Source organism: Volvox carteri (assembly GCF_000143455.1).
Source record: "Volvox carteri f. nagariensis unplaced genomic scaffold VOLCAscaffold_38, whole genome shotgun sequence".
In the NCBI taxonomy this organism is placed as follows: Eukaryota; Viridiplantae; Chlorophyta; class Chlorophyceae; order Chlamydomonadales; family Volvocaceae; genus Volvox; species Volvox carteri.
The window spans coordinates 764,389-781,343 of NW_003307581.1; the positions used below are offsets into that span (position 1 = coordinate 764,389).

The 16,955-nt window shown below is 53.9% G+C and overlaps 2 protein-coding genes across 2 annotated transcripts; one reads left to right on the forward strand and one right to left on the reverse strand.

The window, feature by feature from the left end:
• Positions 1 to 1,476: 1,476 nt before the first annotated feature.
• Positions 1,477 to 9,610, forward strand: VOLCADRAFT_94600 (uncharacterized protein; the record flags this gene model as incomplete). Its single annotated transcript, XM_002953735.1, has 19 exons — positions 1,477 to 1,577; positions 1,862 to 2,243; positions 2,447 to 2,534; positions 2,722 to 2,876; positions 3,396 to 3,551; positions 3,972 to 4,138; positions 4,353 to 4,533; positions 4,725 to 4,841; positions 5,040 to 5,127; positions 5,339 to 5,517; positions 5,685 to 6,038; positions 6,160 to 6,426; positions 6,781 to 7,102; positions 7,316 to 7,402; positions 7,574 to 7,740; positions 7,898 to 8,047; positions 8,342 to 8,725; positions 9,009 to 9,173; positions 9,284 to 9,610. 19 exons carry the CDS (start codon positions 1,477 to 1,479, stop codon positions 9,608 to 9,610), a joined length of 3,837 nt encoding a protein of 1,278 aa, XP_002953781.1.
• Positions 9,611 to 11,544: 1,934 nt separating this feature from the next.
• VOLCADRAFT_106120 (uncharacterized protein) lies at positions 11,545 to 14,945 on the reverse strand (the record flags this gene model as incomplete). The annotated part of the gene is made up of 8 exons (XM_002953796.1): positions 11,545 to 11,874; positions 12,120 to 12,972; positions 13,138 to 13,256; positions 13,618 to 13,785; positions 13,959 to 14,118; positions 14,346 to 14,459; positions 14,527 to 14,678; positions 14,850 to 14,945. 8 exons carry the CDS (start codon positions 14,943 to 14,945, stop codon positions 11,794 to 11,796), a joined length of 1,743 nt encoding a protein of 580 aa, XP_002953842.1. The 3' UTR covers positions 11,545 to 11,793.
• Positions 14,946 to 16,955: the final 2,010 nt, after the last annotated feature.

The window sequence follows — 16,955 nt, forward strand, 5'->3', positions numbered from 1 at the left end:
AGTCGTTGCGCATGCCACAATCCAGAATGCCCGTTTCCATACCGACGAGAATGTGCAGGAGAGCCTTTAAACGTGCCTCTTACGTATGAATACGATAGAAGTGTTGTAGTTGTCCATAGAGACTTTTTTTCAGGTTGAGCAAGGACAGGAACATATTGGTCATTATGCGTCGACGAGGTTAATGGGTCCAACCAGGGTCCAATCTTTACATACAGTGTAGATGTGAGCTGTCGGTCACCTCCCACCCTGTATACCAGTATTGGCCAGGTTAGTAAGGACGAACGCGAGTGAGTCGATGGCATGAGCTGGCAGCGAAAAGTCCAGTTTCGCGTATGGTCGCTCTGAAATGGGCGGCGCTCTGAATGCAGGCTCTCATTATCCAAGAATTTTGATCACAAACTCAGGCCTGTAAGACTCTCGCTACAAGCTCGTCCCTACCTAAGAGCTGTGTCAGGAGGGATTTATGCCACTGCTCCTCACTCCGTAACACGGAGAGGCAGGGAGGCATCATGATGTATGACAGAAGAACGCTTAACTAAGAGTGTAACTGGTGCTTGGCTGGTAATCGAACAGTATACGTGGGCACGAGGTGACTTCGGAAAGATGGCCTGGAATAACGTAAGCAACCGGTAGTGTGCTCTGGTTGTGCTGTTGATGACGAGTACGAGTTAACTGTCGCTCGCTTCATCAATTTCAGGGATGCCTCATTCCTGCACTTCACTGTTCTGCAACACGTACAACATGCTTCTGTCTGCCCGTTTGCGGCATGGCGTTCAAGCGTCCGTACACTCATAAACCATGTTGGAATACGCACGACATGCTTACCTTTTGACACAGATTACTACACACTTCGGTTATCGAACTGATATTCTACAGTGTTGTCGACAGTGCCGACGCTAGGGGTTTTCCAGCGTAAGATTTCATTGCGACTGGTCATTTCACGGCAGGCCGGCGTTCCGTTGCGGTCTCAACCGAACGGCGACAAACGCTGAAGGCACACAGACGCACGTTTTAGTTCCGGACAAGAAAAATAGTCCTCAGCATGTCAGATGGCTCATCGGCGTGCCTTTCAGCTCGAAACAAGGAGAAGCCGTGAAAAAATGCGTCACCCAAAGCTCATGTGGACTATGTGACCAGGTCTTAGTATTGTAGCTAGAAACTGCCAATTAGCACTTGGCTTTTTTAATCTGTCCCTAAGAAGTTCATGGCAGAGCCGTTTGATGTGTAGTACGGTTGCGCTTGCCGTTCTCACTCCTTGTTGCTTGTTGTCTCCTCTATGCGCATAATCTTCAAAATTGCATTTTGACTTGTTATTAACTTCTGAGTTTTCCAAGATTGTTTTCCTACAAGTTATCTTTACACGGTTTGCTCAAAGTTGTTTCCATTCCTTCTATCCTATCCTCATGGCACCACGCAGACTGGTGACATTTTGTTAGCTTAGAGCTTGGGGCATAGTGCCCTGCAGGAAGGCAGGTCATGAGCGCCTCCGCGCCCAGCGCACCTGAAAACGGTCGGGTGCTCCTGGTGCACAGCACGGTCAAGCAGCGATACTACATAGTTGCCAGGGGCTTTGGAAGGTGCTGTTAATCCCCTGTATACAAAAGTTCTCAACGTATCCTTTAATGTTGGCAAGCATCTTCTTAACTCTTTGACGGCAGGTGCCTGACTCAGGTGCTGCGCATTGCGCAGCATTCTGGCAAGCTTCAGTTCACCAAGACAAAGGGACAGGACATATTTGACTCCGAGGTACCAACAGCGTAACGACTGAGTTGGCACCTACACGACGTCAAGCGTTCTTGTTTCACATTGCCTGCAGATTGCTGCCCTCGACCATCTAAGAGCTGTCGATGGACCAATACAGGTGCAGCCTGGATCAGGGGTTCCGCACGGCTTGGGGTGTGTGCTGTGTATTGGGACGCACCGTGACGCAAAGCCTGCACGGTACGCAGATTCTCGTCAGTGCCCCATACATTCTGGGATATGTTGTCATTGGGCAGTGGGGCCTCCTGCTGGTCGCCGAGAAATTCCGTGTTTCAGCTATCCTTCCGGGTACTCACGAAGTCAAGACGGTCACGAAGTCTCACTGGCTCAAGATTCCGTTGCAGATTAACCTGTCGATGCAGTCTGTTCAGGTATGCAACCTACTGTACAATAGGGGCTACCAAGCAGGTATTACGGTTGAGGGATCATGGCATGGCATGGTGGAGGGCATGGGAGGGGGCCTATGGGGAGCGTGGGGAAAGGTTAGCGCAGGGGCTTATGCTGGCCCTGTGGGGGCCCGCGATCAAGTTGCGGAGGGCTCTTACTGCAAGCGCCCTTGCCGCCGCTATCTTATGCCGTAAATATAGTACAAGCTAACCGTCGGCATTGGTACAGCTTTTAGGTGCCCTGGGTCTGGTCAAAGCTCGACGGTGAGCAAATATGCTTATGTGATGTTTCCCCGCAGGCACCGGAAGCAGGAGCGAAGGATGAGAAGGCAATGAAGGATGAAATTGAGAAAGGGATTGAGAGGCTGCTCTCGTTTCCAATAGACGGTAAGGTGGAGATGCTTTAGTCACCCAGGGATTCGTTCTAACCAGGTTCGCTCATATAATCTTTGTGTGCACTGTAGGGTTTTGTGTGATTGTTGGTTCGGGGCTCCGTTTCCTGATGTTTTTATTGTTTAATCCATTAGTCTAGCGTTTGTTGTACCGACACTTTGGATTTCCTTGCTTTCTGCAGGGGCGCACTTCTTGTGTGACACACTGGACATCACGCGGCCCTTCCCGTCGTACCGTGCGGTGAAGGACCCAAGCTGGGACTTTGTGTGGAACCGGTGGATGTCAGCGCCGTTTCGCAATCTCGGACTCGATCACTTATGCCCGCCGCTGCTCCAGGTGTGTTGTTGTGCCTTATACCCCGTCTTCAAGGCTGGATTGCGCGGATTTGATGCAGGGGCGAGCGGCAATTACAGCTTAAGCGAGCGAATGCAGGAGGCAGTGCAACGGCTTCCGCTTAAAGGCCTTGGAAGTTAGTACCTTGCACAGTCTTTTCTAGTGCGCGAGCTGACCGAGATGCTGCAAGGTCCGCTGGAACAAAAACGAGATCCTGATGGCATTACTAAACACCTGGACTAGATTTTCATGGGTTTTATTCTTTGGAGCCTGCGTGACGATTGCGGTGTTCGTTTTCTGTTGATTGAGTACGGTGGCAGATGTCAACTGCCATTCAAGATAGTTCCGCAGATCTGACCCCAACATAGATGTAGGCCAATATATCCGTGCACCCCCACGGGTTGGACATTTTTTTATGGATTAGCGGATTTCGGCACACACAGCATAGTGGCCATCGTACAGGTGACATAGGCGCACCTGAACATGTTAAGCCGATGCGACAAACAAACTTATGTCGTGCAGGGACTTTGTGAGTCGCGGCTATTGGAGGATTTTGACAATGCCAAGTACTGGGTAGCGTGCATCAGCCGCCGCGGTTGTCTGCACCCTGGACCCCGCTACAAGGCACGCGGGCTTAACGACTATGCAGAGCCGGGCAACGAGCTGGAAGTTGAGCAGGTACATGTGACGGCTGCGTGTCTTGAGGTTACTCGAGGGTCCATGACAGTTGCACCGTAAGCGCGCGCCGTGACCTCGTCTGTTTCGTGCGGGTCTACCTAACGAGGGCGCCGTGCTAGTCGCTTTACAGGCGGCCATCCAGATGATTGTCCGTCCTGTTGACTTCGCAATTTTTCCATTGTATGCGCCTGAAGCACTCGCAGCAGTAACTCCCTGACGATTGCGTGCGGACACACTAGAAGTGAGCGCAACATTGACCGCAAAACCGCTAATTGCGGCCTTTCAGTAGTTTATTCGTGCAGCTGCCAATACACTATCCGGCCCTCGGACATAAGCCTGGACGGACAATTACATATATGGCATCGTAGCTAAGGTTTTGCTTCGTTTGGGGCTCTCCTTAAACCATTTCTTTCATGGCAGGTTATCTGGCGGCAGCAGCAGCGCGATGGTAGCCTCCTCCTGTGGAGCCGATATACGTGGCGCCGGGGCAGCGCACCGTTGTGGTGGGGCGTAAGCATAAAGAACAACGGTATTGGGGAGGCGGAGATTAAGATACGCCCGCACAACACATTCAAGGGTTCGAAGCGGTGAGCGCCCGACGGTCTAAAGCAGGCCACCCGGCGCGTTGAGAACTGCGCACGTGTCCTTAATGTTTTGGCGTGGAGGTGTCTGTTGGAAACCACGTCCTCTTGATATCTGGTGCTTGCTGCCCCTTGCCCGGTGTTGTCGGGCCTTGTGCTCTGGCTCTGGCTGTACATGGTCCAACTGGACACAGCTCAATGGTAAAGTTGCGTTGTGCAGGTACGTCCGCCGCTTGCAGGAGCGGTACACGCCAAACCCTCAGCTGGATCCGGACCCGCCGGTCGCCGGTGCCGATGGCGAGCCGTCTCGGCATGTACCGGTGACTTTTGTAAGCCTGCTCCGGAAGGGCCTTCCTGACCGGGACCGTTCCGAGGCGAAACTGGCGTCTGCATTTGATTTTGTAAGTATGCGCATTTTCCCCTCGCAGGCATCCGAATGCCGTTCGGGTGCAGTCCAGTCTGTTAGCTCTTTAAATGAAGGGTCAGTTTCAGGAGCAACTGATGTGGGCGTCGCAAGATGCGCAGCCGCTGCCCTGTCTTTGTCTCAGCTCTTTCAAGTCATTGGTGTACTTAACGCCCACCTTTGCTGCAGGTTGTTGCCCAGCTCCGCAAGGAGCATGGCATGAACCTTACCTACATCGCCCTGGACTGGCATGAAATGGATAAACAGCTTGGGCACATGGGCATCGTGGAGGCTTTCTGGAATACGGTCAGAATTGCAGGCTAGCCGGGTTGCATCGCAAGTAGTGCTATCTGCCGGGTGATTGACAGTGCCCTATTGGGGGGAATGCATTTATAGACTGCATCGGCACTGGCAAGTTGCTAAGATGTAATCACAAACCACAATAGGATACTGGTATGCGTAGAGGGTCAAACGCGACCTTTTTATCCGTTGGCTTCTCTGCAGGTCAAAGACATCCTGCCGGCGCACGGTTTTGCTCTTGGGACCCTTGAAAAGGTCGGCCCCGACCATACCGAAGTATGCCCTGACGAAGGTGCGCTGCGATTTACAACGTCGGCATAGTCCCCCATGGTAGTTTTACCAGCTTCAAAGTTTCTGACATGCTTTGGGGCTGTCTGAGGCTGATGTGATGTGGCTGCACGTCAAATCAAGCAATGCACTACAGCCGGTGGGCATGTTTGCATATCGGAGGAACTAGAGTACGGAGTGACTGTCAGGTGACTTGTCGGCTTATGTTTTGGCAGGGACCACGGACATGCCGGTGAGGGGGAACAACGGCACGGGCATCGTCGGCCCGCGGGTCTCGGCAGCGGGCGTTGGCTGGCGAGCACACTGGATACGGCAGCAGCGCGGGGTGACGCGATACAACTGTGCAGATTCATTGGATCGGACAAACGTCGGGTCCTTCTTCGGCGCGGTGCAGGTGCGTGCTCCGAAACCAACCGGCTTAACTTGCATAGCCTGCGCTAACTTTCAATTCAAGAGATCCCGCAGTGCACCAGTGCGCATGGCTTGTTTTTACTTACTCCACAGTAAATGTTGGCTATCGTCGACATATCGCTATGGCTCTCGGGTATCTTATGCTTACAGGTGCTAATTGAACAGTGCCGCGAGCTGGACATTGCCATAGCACGCACGCGGCCAACCAGTGACCAGGCAGCGCTCCAACTTGCCCGTGGCAGCCGCGATCCGCGGACTATGGTTCGGCCTGGCGCTGGGGCATCTAACGCGGCCTTGGCAAGCGTAAATGGCCCGGGGGGAAGTGCATTGCAGCTGCAGGCGCCGGCGCCTGGTACTGGCACCCCATATGCTGGCAATACGGGGGGGAGCACCTCGTCTACGTGTGGTACTAGCGCGACCGGGAACAGCAGCAGCTTCTTCACTGCCGGCTTGGGCACGCGGAACAATACTGCCGGCGCGATGTTTGAAAAGTTTGGCAAACAGGTGCGACATATTTTTGCCACCTTCCTGGAGTGATGCACGCGCCATCATGTCGCGCATAAAATCCGAAAGTACCACTGTGTGCTCATCCGGAAGCTGAGCGTAAAACTTCCCTTCCCCGCAGGTGGCAACTGGCTTGACGACCATGATCCAACCACTGGCTGCTGGGGATGGTCGGAGCCCACTGCGTGGGAGTCTCACTACATCTGGTGCGAGCCCGTATGGAGCCGCTGCGTCGATGGCCAGCGGCTCCGGCACTGCTTCACCGTTGCAGCGGTCAATCGGGGGCCCGGGACAACCCCCCGCTCAAGCGAGCACATCAGCTGCTGTGCCAGCCGACGCGCTGCAACGGAAGTTCGCCATCGCGCCCGATGGGCTGCCGCTACCGCCGGTAAGGCGACACCGCAGGAAGCAGTTGGTCTTCGAAGACAACGTTTCGCGGGCATTACTTTTTTCCAGGCTCACCAATAACCTATAATCAGCGTATGCGTCTTTTGAAACAGAGCACAATGTTCCCCCTTTTTCCACTACGCACATTAAATTACATTTGGACATGGCACAAACTTTTTGTTGGTTTGGTATGGCCTTGGTGATCCCGAAGGGTATCCAGTCTGCTGGATGGTTTAATGTATCTTCGGAACATTTTATACCATTTTTGCCTATTTGCGTGCAGCGCCACAGCAATCTTATGGGGCTCCTGCCTTTATGACCTTAAGCATGATTGCTCGTTCCTTGCCCCTGGTAGGGCTGGGAGGCCAAGATCGACAAAACTACGAATCGCATATTTTACGTTGATCATAACACGCGGTCGACTACATGGGACCGTCCACCGGTGCCGTCCAACGGCCGGTTGTCATCTGATTCCCTCAGCACCATTTTCCAGCCCGGCAGCGGACCTAGCTCGCACGGCGTGCTGGGTGGTGGTGCGACACCGCAAGGAGCTAGCTCAGGACCAAACCGCGCATCCGGCGGCCCGGAGCTCCGGATGGCCGCGGCTGGCAACAGCAACACGGCCGGTGGAGCGGCGGCCCTGACGCCACGGGGCATGTTACCAGTGCAGGGCCAAGGTAAAGTGGAGCTGGCGAAGGTGTTCACATCGATGTGACAATTGCAATGTTGCAGTTTACATGTCGCCGGTTATCTTACATTGTGTTTGTGCTCGATTCTAGGTTTGCGTCTCGAGTGCCATATAGTGTATAGCCTGAAAACAGACATGCATCTTAAGTCCGTGATTTCTAGGGTAACACGCGGGATGCATTTTGCGATCAATATACCCACAGAATCCCCAGGCGACCCGGCACTCCAACAGGTTCGCACCGGACCTAGTGGCGGCGGAACCCACAGCCGGACGGACTCGGGTGACGCAGGTGAGAGCCATGCATATGATGGATGCTGCCCTCGTCAAGATCTGTATTCTGTTGTATTCAGTTCTAGTAGCAGAGCTGGTGCCACTGCCACTGTGAAGCCTACGTTTCTGTCCTAAGGTCCTGTAGAAGTACCTGTTGATAAGCATAACCTGCGCGATCCCATCAATGCAGGTTCGAGCCCAGACGACCGGTACGAGCCCCTGACTCCGTGGTGCATGCTGCGAAAAGGAAAGGTCCACACTATCAGCCGACGGATACATCCGGAGGCAATGTCTGTGCTGGCTGAGCTGTTTCTGGTTAATGGCGACATGTGCGCATGGCTGTATACTGGATCCCAGGTGTGGTTGGTATGCCAGCAGCGGTTAAATTTGCTTGTCGCTTGTGGAGCCGGCGGCTGCATTGACGGCTGCTTTCTATCCCTTGTAACGTTTGTGGTGGTATTGTCTCATAACGTTATTCTTAGCATGGACGTTTGTGGCATCTGCTCTGCGGCAGGCGATGCACAGCGAGCGCATTCTCATCTTTGAGCCGGAAAATTCCAAGCTGCGGAAGGTCGGGGTAGGGGCGTACGGAAACGCGCTGGTCGCGATGAAGCGGCGGTACAATAACGTGCTCGTCGACAAGGAAAAGCAGCAGATGATTGACGTAAGTGCAGGGCTTCTGGGAGGTGGAAGATGCTTGGGGTCGAGTGGATTTCACATACAGTCTAGCGGGGGCGTAAATGCTCAGGTGTTTAATTGCCTCGGTAAGGCTGCTGTAAGCAGGTCTCCGCCTTTTCGGCCGTAGTGCATTGCACCTCGTTTGTATCGCGCTTTCTCATCCGCCAGGTTCTGACGCAGCAGTGCTTGGCAAGCAGCTTCAAATTGTCATTGGAATGGGGGAGCATACCAATATGCTGGTTAGCATCCGCATTCAACCTTGCTGTCCTTGGCGGTGCAGGTGTTCCTGGGCTATAAACAGCACGAGTACTTTCCGTCGTCTTGGCTCGCCTACCGTGTAATGGAAAGAGAGGAAGTCCCGCTGGAAGGCGATGACGTCTCTGACTTGGATACGGAACCCGTTGGACAGATCGACTGGCCGCTGCCTGAGCGCAACGCTGCGCATCACCTGCACGTACTGTATGGCGTGGGCCAAGGGCATTTGCCGATGCCAGGCAGCTCGCAGAGCATGTCGGCAACAGGCAGCTCATCAGGATTCGGTGGCGTGACTGGGGAGCTGTCCTCGGCAGGACCGGCCACAATTGGCCATGCGTACAGCGCAGGGGACCTGGTTGCCAGCAGTGGGGGTGACGGAGGCGCCGGGAGGCAAGTGATGCGTCTGCCGGTGAATGGGGGGATGTAACGTAATTGCCCAGTTAAGATACCTTCTTCTAACCTTTTCGTGCAGTCGGCTCATGCGGCGTGGCAAGTCCATGAGCACTGAGGAGTTGGCTGAGCAGATGAAACAAATCCATATCCACAGCCAACAAGCTGACGAGCATAGCCGTGCATTACGTAAGGTGAGGGGTTTAATTGTTTGTGTTTTGGTTTCCCTTCTTGCTGTAAATGAGCTTGTCGGTGAATGGTTTTTGAAGTTACTACGTTGTGACGCCCGCCATGTAACACAGGCTGGTAGCGAGGCCGCTTTGACAAGCATGGACTCAGCGAACTCAGTCGACCTCATCAACTTGGGTGGTGTGGACAGCGAGACCTCGTCTGTGGCATCCGGATCAATAGTGTGCCGACCGGCCACTAGAAACGGTCCTGCAAATACATCCACAGGCGATGCTGCGGTGAGTGCATGAATCTTAGATCTCAAGGGATTGGTCCATCTAGGGCTTCACCATTGGGACGCCTGTATCTCCTTCCTGACGGGGAATGTTCGCCGCTTCACGCCATGTAGATCGTCATGCACCGCAGTGCTAGCGATGTCGGCATGCCGCCTAATTGCTCTGGGCCTGGTGGCGCACCCGGCGTCGTCGATGGTTTGGTCTTTAAGGGAGGCGCCTTGGGGCTCTCGCCTGTGCAACCTAGCTCTCCAGGCGAGGGCTTCGGTGATTGGGCACACTTTGACGACAGCCTGCTCACTGTGGCAGCGCCACAGTCGGGCGGTCAGTCAGCAGGTCTGAAACCAGCACTGAAAAAGCCGTCCGGTTCTCAACAGCCAAACTCCCAGCGTGTGGTCATTGAACCCCTCGCGTCTATGTTCACGACGGACTCGCTCATTTGAGACTTCAAGCTGTGAGGCAGACCGAGGGTATAGTCAGCAAATGGGGCACATGCGCTCGACGCTGCCGTTCGCCTTCGGACTCTCCAGTCGGAGGAGGGGCCGCACAGGTCGCGTCTAGGCGGGGATGGTGTTGCTGCATGACTATGTATTAATGCATGTTGGTGTGGTTCCTGGTCGGCTCCTCTAATTACTGATAGGAGTACATCGTGCTTACAGTTGTGAGAATGTGCGGATGCATATGACCATGACACACCGTTACTACTGCATTCTCACAAGTGCCGTGTTGAATTCATCTCTTTATGACCGGTAGGAGGCATTGAAAGTGCAGTGCCAATAAAGCAGTTGTGACACTTGAAATGTAGGGAGAACCTACATCGGGTTTTGTGCGCTGTCGGGGAACTAAAGCTCTTCCGTTCCTGGGGCTTCGTTTGATTCTTCCATCCGTGCTTTTCTGGGTTGGGAATGCGCTTTGGTTGGTTCGCGAGCTTGTTCCGTAGGTGTCTGCGTTATTTTAGCGTCTAAGCGCAGGGCTTGAAACTAATCCGAAACTATGTTGTGGGCGTCGAGGTACAGATGGAGTTATGTGATATGGACCTCCCGATTTTTTGGGTTCAGCGAAAGGATTGGTGGCAAAACTCTCGTTTCTCACAGCTTGCATTCACTGAACGCAGCTGAATTGCACTAATTGCATCATTTTCACGATCATTAGCGACGCATGTCCTGCGTACTGGACATCATGAGCTCGGGGGGGCTCAGCCGCGCCTACTTTATGAGCACCTTCCCAGTTGCTTAGCTCTCGTCTGTTTTTCCCTTGCCGACAATACTTCTATCAATGCCAGGAGGCGTACGACTGTCGCACCCTAACTGCCGTACATTGTTGTTGATGCGAACTATGCGACAGCATGTCAACAGCCTCCTCAGGTTAGAACACAGACATATGCCACACATGTTCAGTCGGTACTGATAGTGCTGTCGGAAAATACAGGTACTTGTATCAACTTGGCTGGACTTGTGACAAGAGCAAAGCCCTGAAATCTTATTGCACGTGCCATTTTGTCCCTTTCACGGCCAAGCAACGGGTACAAGAGTACGGCTAAGCGACGGGTAAAACACTTATACAACCAGATATACGTCCATGCTCGTATTGCAGCTCGACAGTTGAAGGTTTGTGGCAAGGTAAGGTTTGGCCCGTAATGGCATCCCGCATGCGCACAGCCTGCTCTGGACCGCTGCCGCACCAGTGGCGCTGCTAAGGACTCGTTTGCCACCCAAGTATATTCTACGGTCTATAAGGTCGAATGGGTGGAAAACGCAGCGGCAGTACGGGGAAACTAAACCCACGGACTTTGCGATATGGCACGCTGTGTATGCTGGTCACGGGTTTCCGCGGGTTTACAAACATCATGGGTTTGCACACGCCTTGTATGCTGCGCACGTGGTTTGCTGTGTGGTACTTGAACTTAGTTGCGGACACCCAGCTGATTAGCTCTGCGCCTTGGTCGCGGGTGTGGCTCCATTGTCAGCGGCTCTCTCAGCGGGAACTCCTTTAGCAAGCAGCGTGGTAGCGGATTGGTTGTTGTTAGTTGGTTTCCCCCCGTCCCTGCTCTTCCTTGGTTGGCTCCGTTCCCTTGTCTGCGCTGTTTGGGCTTCCTTTGGTTCCCCAGGAGTTTGGGGGGATGCATTCGGGTAGGCCGTCGCCAGTTAGGTAGCATGGTGCGTGTTCGCCGCAGTGCATGGTCGCGTTTCCATTAGCTCCTGGGAGATATTGAGCGTAAACTTTCTATCAATGGGTGTCAAACTGCTCGTATGGTATGGTCAAGTTGCGCTGCGCTGCGCTGCGCTGAGCGGATCAAATCAATACCGCACGATTGATATTGGACGTAAGGGCTGATTGTCACAAGAGGCATTAGTTTGTCAGAGCGGAACTTGCAACGCTTATGCCAACTTACACCTTTAGGAATACCAACCCTTAAACCTTGGGGCCCGGCCCAGATGCAGGATTTTATCGCATGGTAAACCAACGAAACCGCGAGACCTCCAGCCGCGTACACATGCTCAACCTATGAAAAACTGCAGTCATGCGAATTTTATATGCTTTCGTCCTTACGGCCTGTAATCCGAGTCGTGCAGACCTACAACGTATCCGTGAAATGTAAGTGCCCCCTAACCTCTGTAGCTGCAGTCTATGTACTGACTATTCCGCACTGCTCACACCGCTCGTCGAAGCCCGTCGCATACGGGCCCTGCTGCTGATGCGCAGAATCCTAAGGTTGCATCGCCCGAACCGTTGAGTTAAACACAACACCGTCCACCTTCCAGCATATACCTGGTAAGGTCTGTCATGCAGGCAGCTTAAGGCACGCAAACATTCCGGTGGACGCTTCTATGGCTCACACGCGCCAAAAGTCAATGTTAACAAGATGTCCTGCCGCTACAACCCTGCCGCGCGGGGCAATTTTCAAGTTAAAACCAACGATTATAGGACTGGTCGTACCTGATCTGGCCGCACCTGTGCCGGAGACTGGCTATGAACGTGCGCCTCCTCCTCCTCATCCCCTTCAGCGTATTCAGCATATTCGTCATCCTCTATGTCGTACTGATCGGCATAGTACGACGAAATTCCATGCCCAGATTGGTAACTGTTAACCGCAGCGTAGCCACTACGCCCGGCTATGCCCTGCCCGCCCATTGCCATATGTGTGTACCCGCCACCAGCATATCCCCGCGGAGACCCGCTCAGGCCAGGCCCGCTCGTCGACGGCACAGTCTGACTGGTAAAGGTGCCAGCGGACTTAACCTGCTGCTCGTTGCCAGATGCCCAGCCAGCGCCTGCGTCGCTGTAGGTGACACTGTGCATATCACCATGACGATTTGATTGTCCGGCTCCGATATCATACCGCTGACTATGTCCTCCGTACGGAATCCCGTACGACTGACCAAGTCCAGCAGGGTCGTACGATGCCCCATTTGCGCTAGCAACCTGGTTGTACGCATAACCACCCCCAATTGAACCTAAGCTTACACCGGCCTGTTGGTGTGACGGTGGAACCACAATAGGCGCTTGAGGCTGGCTGGCTGGCTCAAGGGCAAACACGCCACCGCCACCGTTGCCACCACCCTGCTCCTGCCCGGCTCCTTCTTGCTGCATTTGTGAGCCGGGTCCATTTAGGTAGGGCGAATATGGCTGGCCCGTAGGTGGTTTGGCTTCGTCTACATATGCCCGGAACTGCACTTTGGACGGCGGAATGGGTGTACACCACACCTCCGCGCAGTTGCCCAGGCAACCTCGTGAATACGGGTTGGGTCTGTTGTCATGGTTATACCTGTTCAGGATGGAAACCGGCAGGCTGAATGCTATTTGCCTGGAACCGGTAGCACCGGTGATTACGGCGGCATAAGTGCCATTGCCATACAAAGGCAGCTCTGTTATCAGGAGAGACATGTGCTCAATGCATGTACTATGCAATTTCTACTGATAACGTTAGTCGACGTTGTGTTCGTCAAAGTGGCAAACATAAAAACCGCACCTGAAATTCTCATATGTTGTCTGATTTGTAGCCACCAGATAAGCATGGAATACCGACAAGCCGCCCACAAACCAAAAGAACAGAAAAGTGTAGCCCATGAGCACCAGCGCAGGGATGCACTGGAGGAAAGTGGCAACCGGGCACGGACCACAATAATAATGACGTCGTGGCATTGCCGGAAGAGTAGGTTATAATTACGCAGGGTGTGGTAAGCCGTTAGCGGTTGACAAGCGCAATGCTCCATCCTAAGCCACTGCATTTATTCCAGGCGCAGGCCCGTGTCACACGTGAGATCGTGCCAAGCCAACCTAAGCTGGCCGACGTGCAAATTTGATCCTTGGCATCCTTCATCACCCGCATAAGCTTCCGAGTAGCCGACATACAGTTCAAACCCTCCTGTCCCTCCAACCATATTCCTTATTGCCCCTCAATTCCGTACTGGGGCGATATAACCCAGCGCACCACCCAGACCCGCCTTACCTTTCCCAGGGCCTTGCCCCAAAGGCTGCTCGTGGCCCTGCCCGCATCCCGCGCGTCTTGAACAAGCTCATTATGCTTAACAAACAGCATCGCGATGCACACACCAAATACGTACAAGCACAGGACGGTTGTCGTGTAGACAAACAGCAAGAACGACCGGTAGTTGCGCTGCGAGGGAAAAATTGGGGCTTAGCTCTAGCTCTGGCGTATTGCACATGGAGCTGCCATTTTAATGCGGTGCTTTGTGCAAAAGCCAATACACGAAACCTGGCCCTTACACACGAAGCCCTGATAGTAGGCTTGGAGAAAAGAGGCGATGTACCGTCCCGTGTGCTGCTTACCAGCCCGATAGTGGTGCCCACCCAGGGACAGTGGTGATCGAACCGCTCAATGCAGTTGTCGTTCACTGAGCAATGGTGAGCGCGGGGCGGTTGGTAAAAATGACACGTGTCGTTGTAACGAATGACGACGCGCTGGTTGTTTACAAAAACCTCCTTAGTCCTGCATTTACATGTGCACGGCGGGTAGCGGGACTGGAGAGGGGTATAAAGTATATCGCAACAAACAAGCGCCAGAGGGAGTGGTTGTCCTCAAATGCAGTTCCATGGGGCATCAGGTTCATCAACGGGGATTCCAGGATTTGAGATTGACGTCGCGCAAGCGCAACCGCCTCAACCCCGGCTTTCCTCTTGCAGGAAAGGATGCACACGAGGCAAGTATGGACGCACCTTGGCTTCGTTCCGCTCAGATACTCCTGGTCTGGCTCTTGCCGGGGGATAATACCAGGGTCGCGGCAGGCCGTCAACATAAGAAACCAGACGGCCAGCACGGGGAGAATGCAGCTGCAAAGAGCGTATGAAAAGTAAGGACGGAGAACTCCCGTCTCGGCCGATGAGAAAACAAGTTCACCTGATCACAAGGATAATAGCGTGTACATGCACGCCCATATAGGGCGCCACGAAGGCCAAGAATACGCCAGCTGGAACTGCAATTACAAGCGCTGTTCCAATACCTGCTTTCCAATTCGGACCGGCGACCAGGTAACCCCAACAGAAGAACCTCTGCAAAGGACAAGCCGGCAACTTTACGCCGGGCCAACAACCCTCAAGCATCTTCTCCGTTCAAAACTCGTATCCTTAGTTCCGTATGAATGCGTAACGCTGCATGCCCTCGGGCTCAGCGGCCAAACAGCTGCAGGATACAAGTCAAAAGACGCTAGCAGCAAAGCTTACCTCGTTGCCCTGCCAGTGTTGGTACACTCTCTGACGTTTCTTTTGAACCCCCACTGCTGGAGGACCACCATGCTGGCCGCCTTGCGGGTGCTCCATTAGCTGGAATCACACCAAGGATTGAGCTTGGTTCCTCCCTCTAGTCGTCGTGAAGTGTTTCCGTTTTACAAAAACAACCAGTAACAGGTTTCGGTAGACACTGCTGAGCCGGAGGCCTACTTGCGTGAAGAGGCCCTTGGGGGTCTTCCTGCTGCGGATTACTTACACCTAAGGCTAGTTGGTCCTCAGGTTGGACGACTAAAGCTACTAGATTGACTGGGGTGTCAGTACAGCAGCGACGCTTGCGAAGCAATATATTTGTCCCTGTGACTTCAAATGCAACGCCGCGTGTCGTCATCGTAGTACCATGATTGAGTGTTCTAATCCATAAACTTTACAAAGACACTATGGACTTAATGCGCAGATGAGCTGTAATGTACATTACCGTAACGCGCCGTACATCCAGGCACATCCGCCGCTCATCTCATCTCGCGATGCAACCCGCACAGACATACGCTTACTGCTCGGTGGGACCTTCAGAAATATAAGAGCTTTAGGCGAGTCTCCCATCCTAGGAACTTGCGTCGTCGTGGCATGCGTGCGAAAACGCAACCTTGTTTAACCTAGCAGGCTTTCTCCATGCAGTAAGCTTATGTCCTTGAGCAGCTAATCGAAAAGCACATCGCCTTGTGTAAACTGCTCAAAAACGGCTTACTTTGGTTGGAAGTTAGGCTTCCGGGGCTGCGGCACCGACCGCCGGGCTGCTGGTCATGCTCCAGATTGGGATGTTCTGAAGCAGCAGTGAGCTAGCACAGGGCGGAAGGGCCGGCAATCCAGGGCCGGGGCAGTGTTCCCTGGTTGGGTTCCTATCGAGCAATGCGTGGAACAATGGTGCAGCCGGGCATTTGCGTATAACCAAAGCCTGAAGCAGGTTCCTGGATGCCAGTGCCGTTGGGACTATACGGCAACAGATACAGTTACAGTGTGCGCACAAGTGCGGACTTGTGCGCACTTGTGCGCACGGAGGGGTCTGTCGAAGCCGGGGGCCCCATGGACCGTAATGCTACGACCGTCGTCATCCTCCCGCCCCCGTTTGCGCATGAAGCGCCGGAGCGCTGCGTGCCTAGTCTCCCAGATATCAGATAGAACGCTAGCTAATGCCAGCAAGGAAGCCTCGGTCATGATGGTGCGCATGCTGCGCCCTTGAAACCTGAGTTCACTCCTGTACTTAGCCCTCAAGCCATCAAAAGCAGGTCATTCAAACACGTGCAATTCATTTTCCACCGCTCCGCAGCCACAAAGCCTGCAGGTACGTGTGGCACGCTCATGGTCGTTGGGCCTATTAACATCTAGTTCCCAACATCCCAGCCTAAAGCGCATAAGGACCTGGTGCTATCACAGGGGAGGGCGGTCTCCCTGTGCGCCACCCAGGGTGTGCCCCCTCACAGGACGACGCCCGCATGTAATAATGGTAGCGACACGCCTTGACCCCGGTGAACCCGGGGTTCACCTAAGGTGTTCTCGCACGTCCAACGTGCGTCAAGCCCCTTCGCGGATTGCCTCACAGACAGCTTGAGGGTAGCGTAATGTGCCACCAGGTTATCCGAGCCTTAGGCCGGGTCCCAGCATAGCAGGGCCGAACAACCGTGGAGGCAAACGCAGGGCAACATCCACCAGCCTCACTGTCACACAAAGGGGAGGCTAATGGCCCGACCACGTTCAATCCTTTCTTGGTTGAGTCGATGGCTGACGACATAGTTTACTTTCCTTGGCAATGCACACAAAGCGGCATGCATACGGTACAAGGGTTTGGCACCACTGATAAGGCGCGACCATTGCCCCCGGGAGATCCCGGGATCGGTACCCGTCAGAGTCAAAAGTCCTTCCGATGGCGGAAGCCATTGCGCCCCTGGTTGATGGACGGTGGTGACCTGGGATAAAGTTAACCTGCGAGCCGACCAGGAACGGCGTTGGGCCGCTGTCGACCCGGCAGATTCCGTTGGATGCTGGTCGTGGGCGCGGAACCTGAGCGATCCACTGAGAAGTTGACTAGGGTGACTGGATGAGGGT